This window comes from Pristiophorus japonicus, chromosome 18 (assembly GCF_044704955.1).
Source record: "Pristiophorus japonicus isolate sPriJap1 chromosome 18, sPriJap1.hap1, whole genome shotgun sequence".
NCBI lineage: Eukaryota > Metazoa > Chordata > Chondrichthyes > Pristiophoridae > Pristiophorus > Pristiophorus japonicus.
In genome coordinates, this window is record NC_091994.1 from 78676667 (window position 1) to 78697292 (window position 20626).

At 47.1% G+C, this 20626-nt stretch overlaps 2 protein-coding genes across 3 annotated transcripts in view; one reads left to right on the forward strand and one right to left on the reverse strand.

The window, feature by feature from the left end:
- The window catches only part of LOC139229257 (somatostatin-2-like), a 9777-nt gene extending 7098 nt beyond the window's left edge, over positions 1–2679 (reverse strand). Inside the window, exon 1 of the mRNA XM_070860917.1 lies at positions 2575–2679. Coding sequence (XP_070717018.1) covers positions 2575–2679 — 105 coding nt within the window. The remainder of the gene's footprint in view (positions 1–2574) is intronic.
- LOC139229258 (uncharacterized) overlaps positions 1–20626 on the forward strand; it is a 74763-nt gene that overhangs the window by 36396 nt on the left and 17741 nt on the right. For both annotated transcript variants that reach the window (XR_011587698.1, XM_070860918.1), the window contains exon 2: positions 18028–18219. Coding sequence is in view for 1 of the 2 variants with exons in the window: in XM_070860918.1 (XP_070717019.1) it covers positions 18076–18219 (144 nt within the window). In the remaining variant the exon portion in view is untranslated. The remainder of the gene's footprint in view (positions 1–18027; positions 18220–20626) is intronic.

A 20626-nucleotide genomic window follows, 5' to 3' on the forward strand; every position in this document is an offset into this window, starting at 1 on the left:
TTATAATTAAACAGAAGCCCATTTAACAATGAGATCGCTTTAATAGGACAGGGGCACCTGTTGGAAATAAGATAACAGCAAAGGGAAAATTAACACAGAAAATAATACAGTAAAATCGAGAATGTCCAATTAAAAGTTCGCACTTGCATTCGTTCTGTCAGTGGGTTAACAGCCCTGTTAAAACAGGGAAGAGAGGACTCATATACCAGTGCATGAAGTGTTCGTACAATTACAACACTGACAGTAATTTGTAGTTCGGGGATCATTTTCAGCCACACATCACTGACACTGAACAATAATGCTGCTGATAGTCCCAGCTGGCGAATAAGCTGCTATGACACTAACATTGACTGAAGTGACCTATTAAACGAATAACAAGGGGCAGTCTTCAGAGAACATTGTGCATCGAGCAGGTGAGAAGGCATAGTTTGCAATGCTGTTACTTGTCACAGCTAAGTATCTCTCTTTAGTTATTCTCTACCTGTCTTTCTCTGTGCAGTGAATGCTACTCACTCTCTCGGTTACTGTAAAGCTTCACCTCTTTTCAAAGGGTATTGTCTCCTCCACATTCAGTACGAGGAAGAAAAGGTTCTTTTCTGGTAATCTAACCTCGTTTTGTTTCTCTCTTTCTGTTTGCTACTCCCTGCTCTCCATTTATCTGCACCTCTCACTCGCACTAGGTTTCTTTAGCCACTTTTGCACTGACTCATGTTTAAGTGAGCACGGTGTCTAAAGTATTAAATCTGGCTCCCTTATCCCAGAGGCAGGCTCAAATATTCAGGTTTTCGAGGGTCACTGGAATAACTATTGAAAAAACCAAGAAGCCAGTCATGGATATCAGTCCCCAAAACCCAGCCAAAACAAGCTCCGCTGTCAAAACAATTATTTCTCGTATTCTGTTTTTCTCTCTTCCTCTCACCCTCTTCCTCTCCCACTCTCACCCTCTCCCTCTCTGCCTCTCTCCCTCTCTTACGCTCTCCCTCTCTCACCCTCTCCCTCTCTCACCCTCTCCCTCTCTCACCCTCTCCTCTCTCACCCACTCCCACTTCCTCTCTCACTCCCTCTCACCCTCTCTCACTCTCTCCCTCGCTCACCCACTCCCTCTCTCACCCTCTCCCTCTCCCTCTCACCTTCTCTCACTCTCTCACCCTCTCCGTCTCTCACCCTCTCACTCTCTCACTCTCTCACCCTCGCCTCTCTCACCCGCTCCCTCTCTCCCTCTCTCACCCACACCCTCTCTCACCCTCTCCCTCTCTCAACCTCTCCCTCTCCCTCTCTCACCCTCTCTCACCCTCTCACTCTCTCACTCTCTCATTCTCTCACTCTCTTACCCACTCCCTCTCTCACCCTCACCCTCCCTCTCCCTCTCTCACCCTCTCCCTCTCTCACCCTCTCTCCCTCTCTCCCTCTCTCACCCTCTCCTTCTCCCTCTCACCCTCTCTCACCCTCTCCCTCTCTCACGCTCTTACCCTCTCTCCCTCTCTCACCCTCTCTCCCTGTCACCCTCTCCCTCTCTCACGCTCTCACCCTCTCCCTCTCTCATCCTCTCCCTCTCCCTCTCTCACCCTCTCTCACCCTCTCTCACCCTCTCTCACCCTCTCACTCTCTCACTCTCTCACACTCTCCCTATCACCCTCTCTCACTCTCTTCCTCTCTCCCTCTCTCACCCTCTCTCACACTCTCACCCTCTCTCACGCTCTCACCCTCTCTCACGTTCTCACCCTCTCCCTCTCACCCTCTCTCACTCTCTTCCTCTCTCCCTCTCTCACCCGCTCTCCCTCTCTCACCCTCTCCCTCTCACCCTCTCTTACTCTCTTCCTCTCTCCCTCTCTCACCCTCGCCCTCTCTCACCCTCGTTCCCTCTCTCACCCTCTCTCCCTCTCTCACCCTCTCCCTCTCGCACTCTTTCCCTCTTTCTCCCTCTGTCATCCTCACTTTCTGTGCACACACATTGTCTCTCTCACTTTTTCTCTCTCACCCTTTGTCGGTTACTTTCTCTTTAAATACTATTTCCACCTCTCACTCTGCCTCTTCCTGCCTCACACTCATTTTATAATTCTCTCTCATTTTCTATTTATCTATCTGTTCTCTTTTTTTCCCCCTCACTCACACTTCTTCCCTCTCACTATCTTTTCCTCACTCCCTTTCTGCCTCCCTCTTTGCCTGTTATTCTCTCTCATGCACATTTTGGTCCCACTCTCCCTGTTCCTCTCAATCCTGCTCACTCTCATCCCATCTGCCTGACTTTCATTCTCTCTTGTCCTCTGCCTTGGGGTGCATTCCCTTCTGTGCATAAAGTTAAAGAAAAAAATGATTTCACTAAACTGTGCTAAAATTAAATGCTACTCTCATTTTCTTTCTATCTCTGTCTGTCCTTGCTCCTCACATGTATTCCATTTGCTTCTCTGCGTCTCTCCTTTTCTATAATTGTCACTGCCTCATTCATCTCCCTCTCTCCCACACTGTCTGCCTCTCGCTCCTTGTCTCCCTGCTTCCTCCGTCGTTCTTTCTCTCCCTCTCTCTTCGTTCTCTTCATGCACTCCTCACACACTTTCTCTCTAAGGTCTCGCTCACCTGATTTGCCCGAAGACCATGCCTGTCTTCCACAAGTGCCGTTGCCCTCACACTGGACACAACGAGCAGGATGGACACAAGGCTGACCGTCCCCAGTAGCTGCATGCTGATGCTCTCGTGGAATTGGAGTGAACTGGAGCCTGGTCGAGATCTTCTCGATGCGTCTCGACCTTGGAGTCTCTGTGTGGCTTTGACAATCTCCGACCCTTTTATAACCCAGCACAGCCCCAGTCACTGACGCACGGACCAAAGCTTCATTAAACATCAAGAGTCCATCAAAGCCAAACAATTACACTCCGTCCAAGATTAACCATTCGCTGACCAGGCTCACTTTAGAACAACGTCATTCAACAGAACAGTCCTACTGTGTTGAATTGCTGCATTATTCTGCTTGCAGATGAGAAGCACTGGGGTGGCAGGGTGGGGGGGGGGGGGAGTTTTTAATCCTGAATTAAATTAAATGTAGAATTTCTGTCTCCAGATTTAAGGCAGGAACCTTCATTTCAGGAACAAATTAAAAATATTCAGGCAACATTTAACATTGGACATTTCCAAATGAGAATTTTCTTTGTGCTGAAGATTTGTTGGTGAGGTGTAGCATGGCGCAAATGTAAATGACTGTTGCCATCTCTAAATAAGTAAATTAAAATAAGATCAAAAGATTTTCCTGATGGTAGTTGTGTAATATTATTTGATGGTGAATTAATTTGAAACGTGCCAAATCTGATATTGCATTTTATGCCAAAAAGAACAGATTTCAATTGAATTAGATGGTTTCTTTTCAGAATTTAAACAAGTTCCCTGTTCCTTCTACGTGGTCGGCTGCTTCCCTGAAGATGTTTTCTCCTTGCTGAGGACAGCTTGGCAGATTCTGATCGCACTCAGGTATCTCTCCCAAGTGCCCATTCTTCATGTGCGAGCCTGGACCGTGGGTGCCGGCAAACTATTCAACTGTGACGGCATCACAGCGGCCCTGATGCCTCTCGCGTGGCATCTCTGTGCAGCAATCATCAACCTGGACTTTGACACATTTCCCCCTCCCTAGGCCGGGGGGCCCAGGCCCATTTTGGTGCCGTTATCACCACTGATCTGAGCCCAGCTCACTCAACACTGACTGGGCACCAGGGCTGGAGTGTACCTGGGGTGCATGGCTCAGTGTGGCACAAGACAGTGGGATTGCCCATTCAATCACCAGGAGAGCTCTGAACCGTTTGCTTTGGAGAATAATCCCTCGATTTAAATGGACTCAATTAGTTCCGTTTTCAAGTTCCTTGTTCTCTTTTCTGGTTTTTAATTCGCCTCTTGTTTTTCTTTCTTCGGAAAACAGGAACAGATAAAATCGTTAAAGACCACTGAGGTTCATCTGGCTGGCTCCCAGTTTTTAGGGAACTATCATATCGCACAATTCTTGTCATGGTTTCTTGCCCCTCCCAGGAGATTTACATGGCTGCAGGGGTTGGGAAAGGGGCGGAGGGGGTTAGGGGGATGGGGGGTGCAGGCCATGAATGTGGGGCAGGCTTGATGGACCAGCTCATTTTTACCTGCCCGTCATTTTTGTATGTACGTCCGTGTGTCCTTTTCATTCATACCTTCCCTTCTGTTACGTAGCTATTCTTCTCGTCACCAATGTCCTTACAGCCAGAAGACAGAGAGCTTTTGATCCCACTAGCCTGGACTATTTCCAACCCTAGACCCAGAGATGAATGCCGCCTATCATTTTAATTCTCTGCTCCACTCCAACTCTGACCTCTCTGTCCTCGGCCTCTTACACTGTTCCAATGAAGCTCAATGTAAGCTCAAGGAACAGCACCTCATCTTTTGATTAGGCATTTTACAGTCTTCTGGCGGTAAGTCCCACCACCCCTTCCCTCAATGACTATCTGCCCCACCTGTGACAGAGACTGTGGTTCTCGTATTGGACTGTTCAGCCACCTAAGAACTAATTTTAAGAGTGGAAGCAAGTCTTCCTCGATTCCGAGGAACTGCCTATGATGATGATGATAATGATGGACTCAACATTGAGTTCAACAATTTCAGATCATAACCTCTGCCCCCATTTTTTTGGACGGTAGCTGTTAATAATTCTGCTATTCCCATTTACACCTGTTCTAGATATCTTTTGTTCTTTTACTTGTCCCATTACCATCTCCTTTTGCCTTGTACCATCATCCCTTTTGTCTCTCTAATCTCTCCTGCCTTCCACCCACTCACAGACCTTCGCTTTTGTTCTTTCCTCCCCTCACCCCCTTTCCCTGCCTCTGCACTTGCTTAAAAACCGGTTACATCGCTAACCTCTTCCAGTTCTAACAAAAGCTCATCGACCTGAAACTTTAACTCTGTTTCTCTCTCCACAGATGCTGCCTGACCTGCTGAGTATTTCCAGCATTCTCTGTTTCTATCCCAGGGATGAAGGCGGGTGTCTGACCCACAGTACTAGCCAATCTTCCAGTTTTCTACTCAATCCTACCCATTGCTACAGTAATGGTGACAGGGTTAAAGGAGGAAAGAAATGCATTTATATAACACCTTGCCACGTCACGAAATACAGCCTCATCCTCTTAATTCAAAATTATTATTGCAAAAAAATTCAAATGATCCAGTCATTCAAAGCAAACAACTTACATTTTCATGTACTCCAAAACATTTGAACTAACAGATACTTTGAGTTGAGCCAAAAGTAGCCATTTGTATCTGAAATGTTTTATACACAATTAGTTAATTTCTGGAGTGCAGTGGCTTGTTATTTAGACAAACGCAGCAGGCATTCTGCATCAGTAACGTCCTACAGACAGCAATGATATGAATGACCAGTCAGTCTGTTTTTTTGATGATGTTGGCTCAGCAAGGAATGTTGATGTGGATACCAAGGGGAACTCACTGCTGCTTAGTGGGACGGGATCTTAAACATCCATTTGAATACAAGGAGCCTTGGTAACCATCTCGTCCAAGGAACAGCGCCTCCAACAATGCAACATTCCCTCAGTGCAGCAGTAGAACGTTCAGCCTAGATTATACACACACGTCTTAGTTCAACCGAATGACCCAGAGGCTAGAGTGTACCAACTGAGATTAGCTGGATTTATTTCCACAAATTGAGTATCACGCAGCCCAGTCCCTGAACCAAGGCACTGAACCAAGTGATCAAATAGGTGTTGAAATTGTTTCTCATTTTCTCCGTCTAACTTTGATGCTGACACCAGGTGCCTGAAATGAAAAAGTGTTGCATTTCCCAGCATTAACATCCCTCGCCTTTTTCAGAGCGCAAGAAAAAAGGGGGCAAACAGGTTAATAACGTCCGTGTTAGCTAGATTAAACTTGAAAATAGCCCCAACATGCTGGGAAAGAGGATAATGGCTCGGTGGTTTTGTGATTCTTGTTGTTGAGATGGAGCAGGCAGGGATCAGGCCTGATTCAGTGAGGTAAGTTGGACGGATGGTCCCTTGGGCAGGCTTTGCACACTTCCAATTAGTCAGTTGCAAAGTCGTATGGACAGTGATCTGAGAGCAGAACGTCTGGTTGGGAACTCTTTCTCAATCTGGGGTGACCAAGAAAAGGGTGGGGTGGGGGGTACAGGAGAGAGTGAAAGGCACTAAGTGAGCCAAAGATAGCCGATCTCATCCTGGGCTGCAATACAGACTCAGTGTCCCCCTGGACTAAGGAAGAGAAAGATCAGCCAACATTCCTGCAGCACAAAAGTGACTTCTTTTGGAAAACGCTTATCTCAATAACCGGTTGAGAACAGGATGGGGCTCAACTGTGATGCCCTCCATGATCCAATAGCCTGCCGGCTCTCAGGCCCCGTGGATATGAGATGTTTCAGATGGGTCCAGGCACATTTAGGTGGATGGGATGTATTTTAGAGCAGCGCTGAATTACACCTGCACCATCATACTTGTGCCGAGATTTCTTCAATCATTGGGGCCAGGCACTTCTTGCACCCAACTCCTTTCTGGGTGGTGTAATATGTATAGCTCCACCTGTGGACTACTGTGGCACTGCAGCCAGTGCTGTTTACAACAATGAAGAGGGAACAGGTCACCTGACTAGAGTTCCTGATGTTAGAAGCCATCTTGAAGCTGTGTGTGCTTGTGAGTTGTACTGAAGATATAACAGGTGGCATCTGAAAAATGTCATTGGGACAGGCGAGATAATGTCATTGACCGGAACTCGCATCGGTTCCGCCTCTATTATCCCCAGCATAGTGTATCCCTGCATGAAGCAGGTTCATATCAGTTCCCAGAACCAGGCCCTGGAGGAAGGGGTCTCCATCGATGTTGAAAGCTGGGTGTTGGGCATCTCCAGTGGCAGCCTGGCTGCTAACCGCCTCCTGCACTGTTGCCGTGCCAAGTTTCAACAAGAATTCCGCACAGCGTTCCTTTCCTGCCTGGAATTGTCATCCCTGCTCCACCGAGGCTTGAAGTTCTTGCCCTTCCTCCTCCCATCTAGCTCATGCCCACTGCCTGCAAAAGTCCGCACCCATCTTATGTAATCTCTCCTCACCCTTCGTATTTGGACAAGGTTAGCTGGGGCCATGGGATGTGAATCTTGCACCACCAAGGTTATGATGACGAGGTGGGTGGGGGGGGGGCGGGGGCTGTGTTTTTAGGCCCTTGCTGTCTAGGCTCACACATGAAGAATGGTCACTTCTATATGGCGCCAGAGGGCTGCTGGGATCAATGGCACTGTCTGTAGGAATAAGAGTACACCATTCAGCTGCTCAAGCTTGTTCCGTCATTCAATTAGATCCTGGGGGGGGGCGGGTTGGAGGGGGATGGGAGTGGTCAGCCGATCACGCAGCAGGCCGGAGAGCGGCGGGGAGGGGGAGGGGTTGGGGGCAGGAGATCAACCGATCGTGGCAGTGAGGAGAGGCCGCGATCGGCAGAAGGGAGGCCGAAAGTGTGCTTGAAGGGCCTGGGGCAGCACCCCTGCTCGTCCCGGCCCACCAGGAGGGTTATAAAAAGTACTAACCTGCTCAAGCCGGCAGCTCCCGCCTCCACTTCGCTGACCGGTTTCCCGAGCCCCGGAAATCCCAGCCAGCAGCTGTTACATTTAAATCAGGCTTCCAAATGCACTGTGGGAGCCTGATTTAACAACAACAACTTATATTTATATAGCACCTTTAACGTACTAAAACGTCCCAAGGCGCTTCACAGGAGTGTTTTAAGACAAAACAAATAAATTTGACACCGAGAAGAAATTACGGCAGATGACCAAAAGCTTGGTCTAAGAGGTAGGTTTTAAGGAGCATCTTAATGGAAGAAAGAGAGGTAGAGAGGCGGAGAGGTTTAGGGTTAAATATTATAATGAAGTGCTCCCCCCTCCCCCAGCTCCAAGACGCTGCGCACGCACAACACGCAAACCGTCATAAAAATGGCGGCTGGTGCGTCGGCGGCAAATTTGGGTTGTGTTCCCCAAATTTTTATTTTTAAATCTTCCCGAACCCCCCCACTGACCCTCTCCTACCAGTCGTGACGGAGTTAATATCAATCCCAACGTTTCAGGTCGATGACCTTTCATCAGAACTGTAATACTGTGCGTAAGTCCAAATGTGAAGCAGCTAAATCTAAACTGGCAGACCTGCCGTGCATTTCCTGATCCTTATCTCAGATCTCCAAAATTCCCATTTTCCTTTTCTAACTATCTCAGCCTTCCTACGGCAATGTCTTCAGAAGGGAAATAAATAACACAACTGACCCCATCCCTCCCTCCCCACCCCCCCCCCCAAAGAACATGATATGTCAGAAATGTCTTTGAACAGGTGAGGGGGACGCCACGAGGTAAATGCAAGTGTGACATTTAAGAGCACTGAATTACTTCTGTAACCTTTTAACTAGCCTTTTACAGATATGAAAGCATGTTCTGAAAAACACAAACTTCTCCCGGTTTCTGGAATTGATTGCTGACACAGCCTATAGGTCTCTGGCTCTGTGCAAATATGAGTTTAAATGCAGTTGTGGTGCCTTGGGGGGTGTCCAGGGAGCAGGGCAGCTGGCCTGGATGGATTTCATTTTGACATTTTGTGTGGTGTACACTCTTGTTTCTAAAAAGTGTGAAGCAACTTTCCCTGCAGAAAAAAACAAAGCCCAACCATTCAGTCTCGAGTCTTCAGTGGTTCGCGGAGTCAGAGGAAATGTGGTTCGCGGAGTCAGAGGAAATGTATTAGCATGGATAGAGAATTGGCTGGCTAACAGAAAGCAGAGAGTCGGGGTAAATGGGTCCTTTTCGGGTTGGAAATCGGTGGTTAGTGGTGTGCCACAGGGATCGGTGCTGGGACCACAACTGTTTACAATATACATAGATGACCTGGAAGAGGGGACAGAGTGTAGTGTAACAAAATTTGCAGATGACACAAAGATTAGTGGGAAAGCGGGTTGTGTAGAGGACACAGAGAGGCTGCAAAGAGATTTAGATAGGGCTAAGGTTTGGCAGATGGAATACAATGTCGGAAAGTGTGAGGTCATCCACCTTGGAAAAAAAAACTGTAAAAAGGAATATTATTTGAATGGGGAGAAATTACAACATGCTGCGGTGCAGAAGGACCTGGGGGTCCTTGTGCATGAATCCAAAAAAGTTAGTTTGCAGGTGCAGCAGGTAATCAAGAAGGCGAATGGAATGTTGGCCTTCATTGCAAGAGGGATGGAGTACAAAAGCAGGGAGGTCCTGCTGCAACTGTACAGGGTATTGGTGAGGCCGCACCTGGAGTACTGCGTGCAGTTTTGGTCACCTTACTTAAGGAAGGATATACTAGCTTTGGAGGGGGTACAGAGACGATTCATTAGGCTGATTCCGGAGATGAGGGGGTTACCTTATGATGATAGATTGAGTAGACTGGGTCTTTACTCATTGGAGTTCAGAAGGATGAGGCGTGATCTTATAGAAACATTTAAAATAATGAAAGGGATAGACAAGATAGAGGCAGAGAGGTTGTTTCCACTGGTCGGGGAGACTAGAACTAGGGGGCACAGCCTCAAAATACGGGGGAGCCAATTTAAAACCGAGTTAAGAAGGAATTTCTTCTCCCAGAGGGTTGTGAATCTGTGGAATTCTCTGCCCAAGGAAGCAGTTGAGGCTGGCTCATTGAATGTATTCAAGTCACGGATAGATAGATTTTTAACCAATAAGGGAATTAAGGGTTATGGGAAGCGGGCGTGTAAGTGGAGCTGAGTCCATGGCCAGATCAGCCATGATCTTGTTGAATGGCGGAGCAGGCTCGAGGGGCTAGATGGCCTACTCCTGTTCCTAATTCTTATGTTCTTATGTTCTTATGTTCAGTCATACAATGTGACTCAATCCTTTCCCTCCCTCCAGCACAGCATGGGGCTGAGCCACAACCACGCCCGATGGTCCAGGCTTATTCCCTGGTCTGTGCTGAGCTATGACAAGCTCAGAAGAGGCCGTGATAGAGGACGGCACTCTCGGCCTTAGCTCACCAGGATAGGGAGGGCAGTGGTCCGCCACGGTTCCGGCTCCTGTTGCTATTCAGCATCTCCTGCTGGAGAATGTGCACGAGTAGATGATCTGGAGGAGGATGGATGGGGAACAAGCTTGCGTGTGATGCTCCACGAGGCTGAATAGTCCACCACACCCCTGCCAATAGTTCTGCCAACTGTCCAGGCACACACCTGGCAATAGTTCTGGGCAGCTGTCAATCCTCGTGGGCTGACCAGTCATGGCTGACACTCCAGTGCAGTACTGAGGGGAAGATGTTAAACCCTGTCTGCTCTCTCAGGTTGAGCAGGTTGGGGGTATACTCATTGGAGTTTAGAAGAATGAGAGGGGATCTTATTGAAACATATAAGATTCTGAAGGGGCTTGACAAGGTAGATGCAGAGAGGAGGATGGGAAAAAAATCCCATGGCAATATTCGAAGAAGAGCAGGACAGTTCTCCCCCAGTGTCCTGGCCACTATTTATCTCTCAACCGACATCACTGAAAAACTATTTGTCGGAGCTTGCCATGCGCAGATTGCCTGCCACATTTCAACAGTACTTCATGGGTGTAAATCATTTTGGAACATCCTAACGTCATGACAGGCACTATATAAGAACATAAGAAATAGGAGCAGGACAGAAGTAGGCCACTTGGCCCCTTGAGCCTACTCCGCCATTCAATAAGATCACGGCTGATCTGATCTTGGCCTCAACTCCACTTCCCTGCCTGCTCCCCGTAACCCTTGACTCCCTTATCATTCAAAAACCTGTCTATCTCCACCTTAAATATATTCAATGACCCAGTCTCCACAGCTCTCTGGGGTAGGGAATTCCAAAGATTCACGACTCTCTGAGAGAAGAAATTCCTCCTCATTTCCTTTTTAAATGAGCAACCTATTATTCTGAAACGATGCCTCCTAGTTGTAGATTCCCCCAAGAGAGGAAACATCCTCTCTGCATCTACCATGTCAAGCCCCCTCAGGATCTTATATATTTCAATAAGATCACCTCTCATTCTTCTAAACTCCAATGAGTACAGGCCCAGCCTGCTCAACCTTTCTTCATAAGACAACCCCTTCATCTCACAAATCAACCTAGTGAACCTTCTCTGAACTGCCTCCAATGCAAGTATATCCCTCCTTAAATAAGGAGACCAAAACTGTACGCAGTACTCCAGGTGTGGTCTCACCAACGCCCTGTACAGTTGGAGCAGGACTTCTCTAGTTTTATACTCCATTACATGAATGCAAGTCTTTTGTTTCTTTTAGAGCTGTACACCACCGTAGAGTGAGGGACTCCAGCAGGTAAAAAGTGAGCAATCCGATGCAAAGTAGGCCCCCAGGGAGGACCTGTGTTCGTCAGTGAAATGACGCAATTGAACTTCAGTACCTGTTGTGCTGGAATCGAAAAGAGTCATATTTCATTAAATAATCTGTGCTCGAAGGTTCAGAACATATTGCAAACCAGCGACAACAGTTTTTTAATTACAATTTCAGCTTACACCTCGCAGGTAAAAGTCACAGCCTCGTCCAGCACACTAGGGCCAATTTTAACTCCCAGTCGCAGCAGTTGGGCGCTTGAGCCGGAGGCACGGTGGATTTTAACAGCCGGGCCTCATTTGAATGCCGCCGTTCAGCTGCTTGCCCGTTTTGGGTGGAAGGCGCCAGCTGGCCAGCGGGCAGGCGACAAATAGTGGGCGACTGAGAGGCTGCCCACTGGCACCACGAGAAAGCTGCTGGCAGCAAGTTAAGGTGCGGGGTTGGGGTGAGGGAGAGTTCCCAGGGTCTCATGGTCGGGGGCGGGCGGGGTCAGTGGGAAGTCCAGGGTGTCAGACGAACGCACCCATTTTCAAATCATAGAATTTTACAGAACAGAAGGAGGCCATTCGGCCCATCGTGCCTGTGCCAACTCTTTGAAAGAGCGGTCCAATTAGTCCCACTCCCCTGCTTCCCCAGAGCCCTACAAATTTCTCCTTTTCAAGTATTTATCCAATTCCCCTTTGGAAAGTTACTATTGAATCTGCTCCCACCACCCTTTCAGGCAGCGCATTACGGATCATAGCAACTCGCTGCGTAAAGGAAGTACTTGTCAGCACCCTTCTGTGTTCTCTGGTGATCGACGCTCCTGCCAGTGGAAATAATTTCTCCCGATTTGACTCTATCAAAACTCCTTATCATTTTGAAAGTCTCTATTAAATCTAAATTAGTTAAGGAAAGGAAAGGAAAATTATTCCGGTTTCCTGCTCTCGATACAACGGGCCTCATTGTCAGTGTGTACGTGTCAATGTGAAGTGAGGACAGGATCCAGGATCGGGATTGGCTGAGGTGGCCTTGAAGATCCCGCTGACACTCACTGTTAACTACTTCCACCTCCGTAACATCGTAACATCGTCCCGTCTCTGCCCCGCCTCAGATCATCTGCTGCAGGAATCCTCATCCGTGCCTTTGTTACCTCGAGACTTGACTGTGCTAACACTCTCCTGGCCGACCTTCCATCTTCCACCCTTCGTAAACTTGAACTCATCCAAAACTCTTCTGCCCGTATCCTAACTCGCACTAAGTCCCGCTCACCCATCATTATCATCATCATCATAGGCAGTCCCTTGGAATCGAGGAAGACCTGCTCCCACTCTTAACATGAGTCCTTAGGTGGCTGAACAGTCCAATACGAGAACCACAGTCCCTGTCACAGGTGGGACAGATAGTCGTTGAGGGTAAGGGAGGGTGGGACAGGTTTGCCGCACTCTCCTTGCCCGCTGCCTGCGCTTGTTTTCTGCATGCTCTCGCCGATGAGACTCGAGGTGCTCAGCGCCCTCCCGGATGCACTTCCTCCACTCAGGGCGGTCTTTCTTCACCCCTGTACTCATTGACCTACATTGGCTCCCCATCCAGCAACGCCTTGATTTTAAAATTCTCAATCCTTGTTTTCAATAGTTCCATGGCCTCGTCCCTCCCTACCTCTGTAACCTCCTCCCGCCCTGTAATCCTCTGAGAGCTCTGCGTTCCTCCAATTCTGGCATCCTCTATTTTCATTGCTGCATCATTGGTGGCCGTGCCTTCAGCTGCCGAGGCCCCAAGTTCTGGAACCTCTCTGCCTCTCTTTGCTCCTTTAAGACATTCCTGTAAACCCCCTACCTCTATGACCAAGCTTTTGGCCACCTATCCTAATATCTCCTTATGTAGCGCAATGTCAAATTTTGATCTATAACGCTCTTGTGAAGCGCCTTGGGACATTTTTACTGCGTTAGAGGCCCTATATAATTGTAAATTGTTGCTGCTGCTGAGGCTCACACGTGAGTAATAGCCATTTGTGCTCAGTGGCAGTGGGTAACTGCTCCCATGGAGCTGACCTACAGTGATGGAGTCAGCACCTTCAGGAGATGGGGTCAGGGACAAAATGAAGCAATCAGAAGCTGATTCTGCGGGTGGTGATATTCTAATCTCAGCCGTGAAGTCAGACTCTTTTGTAAGGAGAAAGTGGGAGGGACAATCTGAGCGTAGGTCACCCCAGGTTAGTTTAGTGAATTCCTAAGGGTCAGCTATGCAGTGTCGAGAGCAGTGACCAGGAAACAAGTCCTCAGCCCTCCTGTCAACAGGAAAAGGGTACAGTGCGGGCAGAATTCAGCGGTAAAAACAAGATGAAAATCTCAAATTAAATAAACTCAGAGGACCCTTTCACGATTCTTGTGAGCTTTATCGAGAGTTTGTTTATCGAAAAAGCTACTGAATTTTATTTGCCTTTGATAAATGAAGGAAAGAAAATACAAATCGGTGAGGTAAAAAAAGAAAGACTTACATTTATATAGCACCTTTCACGACCACCAGATGTCTCAAAGCCTTTTACAGCCAATGAAGTACTTTTGGAGTGTAATCACTGTTGTAATGTGGGAAAAGCAGCAGCCAACTTGCGCAAAGCAAGCTCCCACAAACAGCAATGAGATAATGACCAGATAATCTGTTTTTGTTATGTGGATTGAGGGATATATATTGGCCAGGACACCGGGGATAACTCCCCTGCTCTTCTTCGAAATAGTGCCGTGGGATCTGTTACATCCACACTGAGAGGGTTTAATGACTCATCCGAAAGGTAAGCACAAAAAATATTTACAATTTTAGAAATAAGTGAACACTTTAAGAGAGATTGTGAATATTTCCAGCTCCTGCCAGGAACAGGCTAAATACCGTGAAGGAACAAGGCTTTCAGTGGTAGTTGGTCAATCAGGATCTCACTGCCTCTCTTCACTCTCACAGCTGAAGTAATAAGGAAATAAAATAGAAGGCACCCCAGGGGTCCTGAATGAATGTGGTGTCACACTGAGACCCATGTGATGGCCTATTTGTACAATCTAAGAACTGGACAATATCAGGCCTCTCATTGTGCTAAAGCTTTCTTTCCTGCACATAAAGTAATTTTTTTTTAAAGAAAAAATGAAAGGCTTTTTGACAAGGCAAAGACAGAGTCACAGCCTTCAGAATCTAGTAATGGGGCCTAATGTGTGGCTGTTGCTATGGGCACATTGCTAAGGTTCAATGCACCTGGTCCCTCCTTTTATTGAATCCCACCTGTGTCAGCGAGGTAATGGGGCCCTTTGGTAAGTGTGAAAGACCCTTAATTAATTGGTCTTCGAACACTCTCTTCCTCAGGCGATCGAAGGTTGTAGAATATGGGAGGCCAGCGAGGGTGCATTGGAGCAGTCAAGTCTAGAGGTAACAAAGGCAGTACTTCAGAAATAATAGTTGTTCATGGCCTCTGGACGCAGACTCCACTGATACACACTCGCACTGTGAATTTACATTGGGAATTGAGCCTGAAATCCCGGTGTACTTTATTGGAGGCAAGGCAGGGTCCTGGTGTGGAGCCTCAGAAGCTGGGAGCAGAATTGCAGCACTATTCTGGCCCCACACTGGGAGTGAAACCTGGTAAATTACCCCTACAGGGTTGTTGTACGTGAGTCATTTGTACAGCTCCATTTTCTATATGTGTGTTATATGCTAGCTCACATTTCTAGAGAGATAGAAAATGTGCACCTTGTATATGGGATTGTGTTATAGATGGACTGTTACAATATTGGTATAAATTTCCATCCTGAATTCTCACCCCAGGAACATTTAGGCCTTCGAGCCTGCTCCGCCATTCGATTAGATTAAGGTTAATCTGTGCTCAACTCTATTTTCCCTTCTTTGTCCCAGAATCCACTACCTTTTGGGGGAGAGAATTCTAGATATCCACTACCCTCTGTGTGACAAGCGATTCATGATTTGCCTCCTAACTGGCCAAGCTCTAATTCTAAGATTATGTCCCCTCGTTCTTGATCCCCCACAAGAGAAAATCGTTTCTCCATATCTACCCTATCGAATGCTTTTAACATATTAAAACACCTCGATTAGATCACCCCTCAATCTGTTATGCTCAAGGTACCTCTTTGGGCATCCAAAACATTTACTACTTATTTTGGTTCTGAAACTATTTTATTTTGGGTTCTCGAAATTCCTGCATGCCACTTGTTTTCTGTGGATGAAAGGATGAGCTGGAGGCTTAGTGCCAGAGTCGAACAGGGAGACCTTGCTGAATCACTCCTCGTATATCTTTCGCTTTCTCAATGTGCTTCTCGTTGCGATTCTCCAATAGTTCCCTCAGTTGATGTTGCACAATTTCTCGTTGGTCTTTGATTTAACAATTACTGCTCTTGGGATTCCATAAGTCAAATTCGCCAAAACTGGCACTCGCCCGATGGTTGGTCATTGTTAATGTAAACATCCAATTCTCCTTGATAAGAAAGAAAGAGTGAAAGAAAGAAATACTTGCATTTATATAGCGCCTTTCACTACCACCGGATGTCTCAAAGCGCTTTACAGCCAATGAAGTACTTTTGAAGTAATGTAGGAAATGCGGCAGCCAATTTGCACACAGCAAGTTCCCACAAACAGCATTGTGATAATGACCAGGTGAGCGTGTGACCTATGTGCGAACTGGTTCTCGAGTTGAATCCCTTTGGCTGATGGCTGTACTAAAGTTGCAGCTACTCCCTCTGCCACATCACAGCCGATCCTGACACGGGAACGTCCTGTGAGAATCTCCTTCTGTTACTCTTAGAAAAAAAGTTGTGAGAATGTTTTTGCAACATGGCTGCATTTGTAATAGGGCCCAGTCTAAACCGACCATCGAGCTTTACGGCTTGCTGACCCAACCATACTGTTCACGAAGTCAGCCACTGTTGACCAATGCCAACTTAATGAGGTTCCACTGTATTTTTATTAGTCTAAATATAAATCTGCATAATAGAATCATCTTTTTTTCCATTTTGAGTGGTGACTCTCTCACCTCTGAGCTGGAAGTTTGTGGGTGCAGGTCCCAGTCTAGGATCTGAGTCCATAATCCAGGCTGACGCCTCAGTGCAGTACTGAAGAATCATTGTATTGTCTGTACCTGGCGTCCGTCTGATGAGATGTTAAATGGTGGCTCCATCTGCCTGGGGTTCATTAAAGTTCCCTTAGCACTATTTGAAGAAAAGCAAGGAGTTCGCTTGATATCCCAGCCAACATTATTCCCTCAATCAATAAGAAAAAAAAACAAAGCTCATTTATCTCATTGATGTTTGTGGGATTCTTCAGTGTGTAAAATGACTACTGCACCACATAATTTTAGCTATGAGGAAAGATTGGATAGGCTGAGGGTTGTTTTCTTTGGAACAGAGGAGGCTGAGGGGAGATTTAATTGAGGTGTATAAAATTATACGGGGCCGAGATAGAGTGGATAGGAAGGTCCTATTTCCTTTAGTAGAGGGGTCAAGAGCCAGGTGGTATAGATTTAAAGTAAGTGGTAGAAGGATTAGACTGGAATTGAGGAGAACATATTTCACCCAGAGGGTGGTGGGGGTCTGGAACTCACTGCCTGAAAGGGTGGTTGAGGCAGAAACCCTCATCACATTTAAAAAGTACTTGGATGTGCATTTAATGTGCCATAACCTACAGGGCTACGGACCAAGAGCTGGAAAGTGAGATTAGGCTGGGTAGCTCTTTTTTGGCCGGTACGGACACGATGGGCCGAATGGCCTCCTTCTGTGCTGTAAATTTCTATGTATCTGAGACAATTCACTGCAGTTCGAGGTGATTTGTTGCATGTGAAGTGCTTAGAAATGTTGGCGAGAGACATCTTAAGCTTTGTATGAAATGCATTTTCTCATAAAGCCCTGCGTTCTGATTGGGTGCTTTTAGTACTTTCGCATGTATCATTACGGGTTTGTGACCTGCGCTGATTTGCGCTTTGTGGCTGTAAATCTCCCTCCAAACATTTCCACAATGTTGACACTTTTGACCTTCACTTTCTGAGGTTTGCTTTGCAGCTGATAAAAAAATTCACCAAAGACTTTAATCTCCACATCGTGAGTCAAAGAAGCAAGTGGAAAAAATAGACTAAAATCTAAGGCCTGGAAATTTGTCCTGGGGGAGGGGGGTGGCGCAAGGCGGGTGGTATGGGATCAACCAGCCATCATACACAGCACCTGAGATTCAATCCACTGCAGCCAATGAATTCCAGGCGCTGCGTATTACGGGCGGCCAATCCGATGCCGGCCATTTTGCCGCACCGCCTGAGACGAATTTTGAGCCCTAAGTTTTCCCGCCCGGGTTATATTTTAGAAGGTTTCCGGGCTCCTCGCTCAAAACTCAGCCCAAAACAGCACCTTATGTCAAATGACAACCTTAACTGATCTTGGCATCAGCCCCAAGCCATGGACAGTCTGTGGGGATTGTTTATCTGCCAGGAACAAATCTTTTAATGACACAAAAATTAATCAAACTAGTATTGACTACATGTAAGAAAGCTACAAACATTAATTTAATTCAATCGGCAAAGAGACTCCCGTTTGGCTTTCCTCGAGTAAATTGGTTTACAGAGAGACGGCAGAAGCTGGTTTCAGTGCAAACAGCACCCTCTGCTGGCACACATCCATGTCTACAGCAGCAGGCAAAGGCTCTGTTGGCATGGGTTGCTAATAGTAACAAAGTTTTCCTCCACGCTTCAGGTGCTGGCCCTCAGTAGGGCTCTTGTGACATTGGTAAAAAACCGGGCAATGCCTTCAAAGAAGAAAACCATTGTGAAGAAAAAGAAGAAAAGAGCCACCACAAAGCTGCAAAAAACGTCAGAGATTAACAAGAATCCTCCTGATCCCATTATACCTGACTCCGTGCCCCCGCCTGTCATGTGGGGGCAGAAGGTAAGGCTGTTCTTAATCCTCGTCATCCTAAAATGGAGACTCGTTGTCGGTTGATCTGAGTTTGTCACGGTAGTTTCTCTATCTCGTGTGCCCCTTTCATCTCCTCGATTGTGTGTGTGTTGCACGGACATTAAAATGTAGCACCTGCAATTGTGTGGCTATGCTTTTCTTCTTTTGTTTCCTCAGTGTCTTCCCTTGCCCCATTTGATTGGTTTCCTACTTTCTGTTCCTCTCCCATTCTTTCTCCTCCCTTCCTCTTCGAACAATGTTACTTCTCAACTGGGTTGTGGTTCCATAGACACCAATCACTGCACCTCCCTCTCCCTGCGCCCGCCATCTCAACCCGCACTTCCACTGGCACCCCACCAAGTGGCCATTATTCACCTGTGAACCTGATCCCAGGTGAAGGTGATAATAAACAAAATAATAAGAGGATTAAGATATTGAAAGTTGGCTCTGCTAGTTATGAAGCACATCCTGGTTGTTATTAAAGATAAATGTGCGTGTGTACACGTGTATGTGAGTGTGTGTATGTATCTGTGAGTGTGCATGTATGTGTATGTGTGTATGTGTCTATGAGTGTGTGTGTATGTGTATGAGTGTGTATGTGTGTGCGTGTATGTGTGTGCGTGTGTGTGTATGCGTGTGTGTGTGTATGTGAGTGTGTGTATATATTATAGTGTCTCTGCACCTTGTTACAAACTCACACGAGGCATGTATACATCAGACACGGTCACTCTGTGACCTTCACTTTATTCCCAGGACCAAGGAGTGCTGACCCTGGTGGGACCTCCCCTTTTATACCTGGAAACCCAGGTGAGGAGTGTCTCCCGCAAGCTCATCCCCTGTGGTCAGGGTGTGCATTTCAAGGGTACAGGTCAAGTGTGCATGAGTTAAAGTTACATAACTATTGTCATTGCAAGATGGTGAACTACATGACATCAGCTGCCCCCCTTGAGTCTTTTAGTTTCAGAGGTTAAGTCTATCGGGTGGTCGACGCTCTCTCGTGGAGCGTCGCAGTTGTGGCTCTGGTGACTGAGCCTCAGCACGCATCTCTGTCACTTGAGGTGATTCCGGCCTGTCCAGGCTGGCCGCAGGGACTATGCATGCTGAGGGCTGTCTTTGTTGCTCGTACGCTGGCAGTGGTGTGGGTGCTATCTCATCATGCTCTTCTGGTTCCTCCGTGTCTATGCTGTACTTTGTCTTTACTTGGTCCAAGTGTTTGCGGCATATCTGCCCATTGTTTAGTCTGACCACCATGATCCTGTTTCCTTTCTTACCAATTACGGTGGCCTCAAGCCATTTTAGTGGCCAGTCCGCACCGACCCGTGGCCACGCCTTTCAGGCAGCTATGGGCCTTATAGAAAGGGGCAAATTCAGCCCCGACATGTGGCCATTCTTCATTTGCAAGCCTGGACTCAATGTTGGCTGACGACCCAACTGAAGGGGGAAATATTACTCAATATCTGCACACTGGCACTTTCCAGCAGGAGTCAATGCATCGTGATCGGGAGTGAGAATCCTGACAGGCTTTTCCCCTCCACATGTCAGGAACACTGACCCCTCTTGTAACATTTCTGCTGTTGTTCAGGTTGGGATCAACGAACTCAGCGTCGACCAGGAACTGATGGTTGGTCCTTCTCTGCTGTCCGCATCCTTACTTGCTACAAGTCCCATTCATCCATCACCCATGTGCTCACTGACCTACATTGGCTTCCAGTTCATCAATGGCTCGAATTTAAAGTTCTCATCCTTGTGTACAAATCCCTATGTGGCCTCGCTCCTCCCTATCTCTTCCAGCCCCACAAGCGTCTGAGTTCCTCCAATTCTGGCAGCTTGTGAATCCTTGACTTGCTTCAGCCCACCATTGGCAGCTGTGCCTCCAGCCGTCTAGGCTCCAAGCTCTGGGAATTCCCTCCTGTCATGTATCTCACATTACTGTATATAATTGTATCTTACCATGCTATACATGACTGTAACTGGATATGACCTGTAACAATAAGCATACATTACCACGAGGGGTGCACTTGCAGGAGACACTCCATACCTGTCCCACTGAGGTATATAAAGAGAGGTCTCAGGCAAGTGCAGCACTGGAGAGCTGGAATTAAAGGTGCAGGTCCTGAGTGACCTTGACTTCAGCATGTGTCTCGTGTAAGTCAGTACATTAGAGTCAGGACTTAACAGTGGCGACGAGTTACGGGATCACAGAATCCACAGAATGGCTACCAACAGCTCAGATGAGAAATACAATGCTGGAGACAATTGGGATGACTTTATAGAAAGGCTCCAGCAAAGCTTTGTGACCAAAGACTGGCTGGGCGATGATAAGGCAGACAAGAGCAGAGCCCATCTCTTGACCAGCTGTGGCTCGAAAACATACGCTTTAATGAAAGACCTGCTGGCA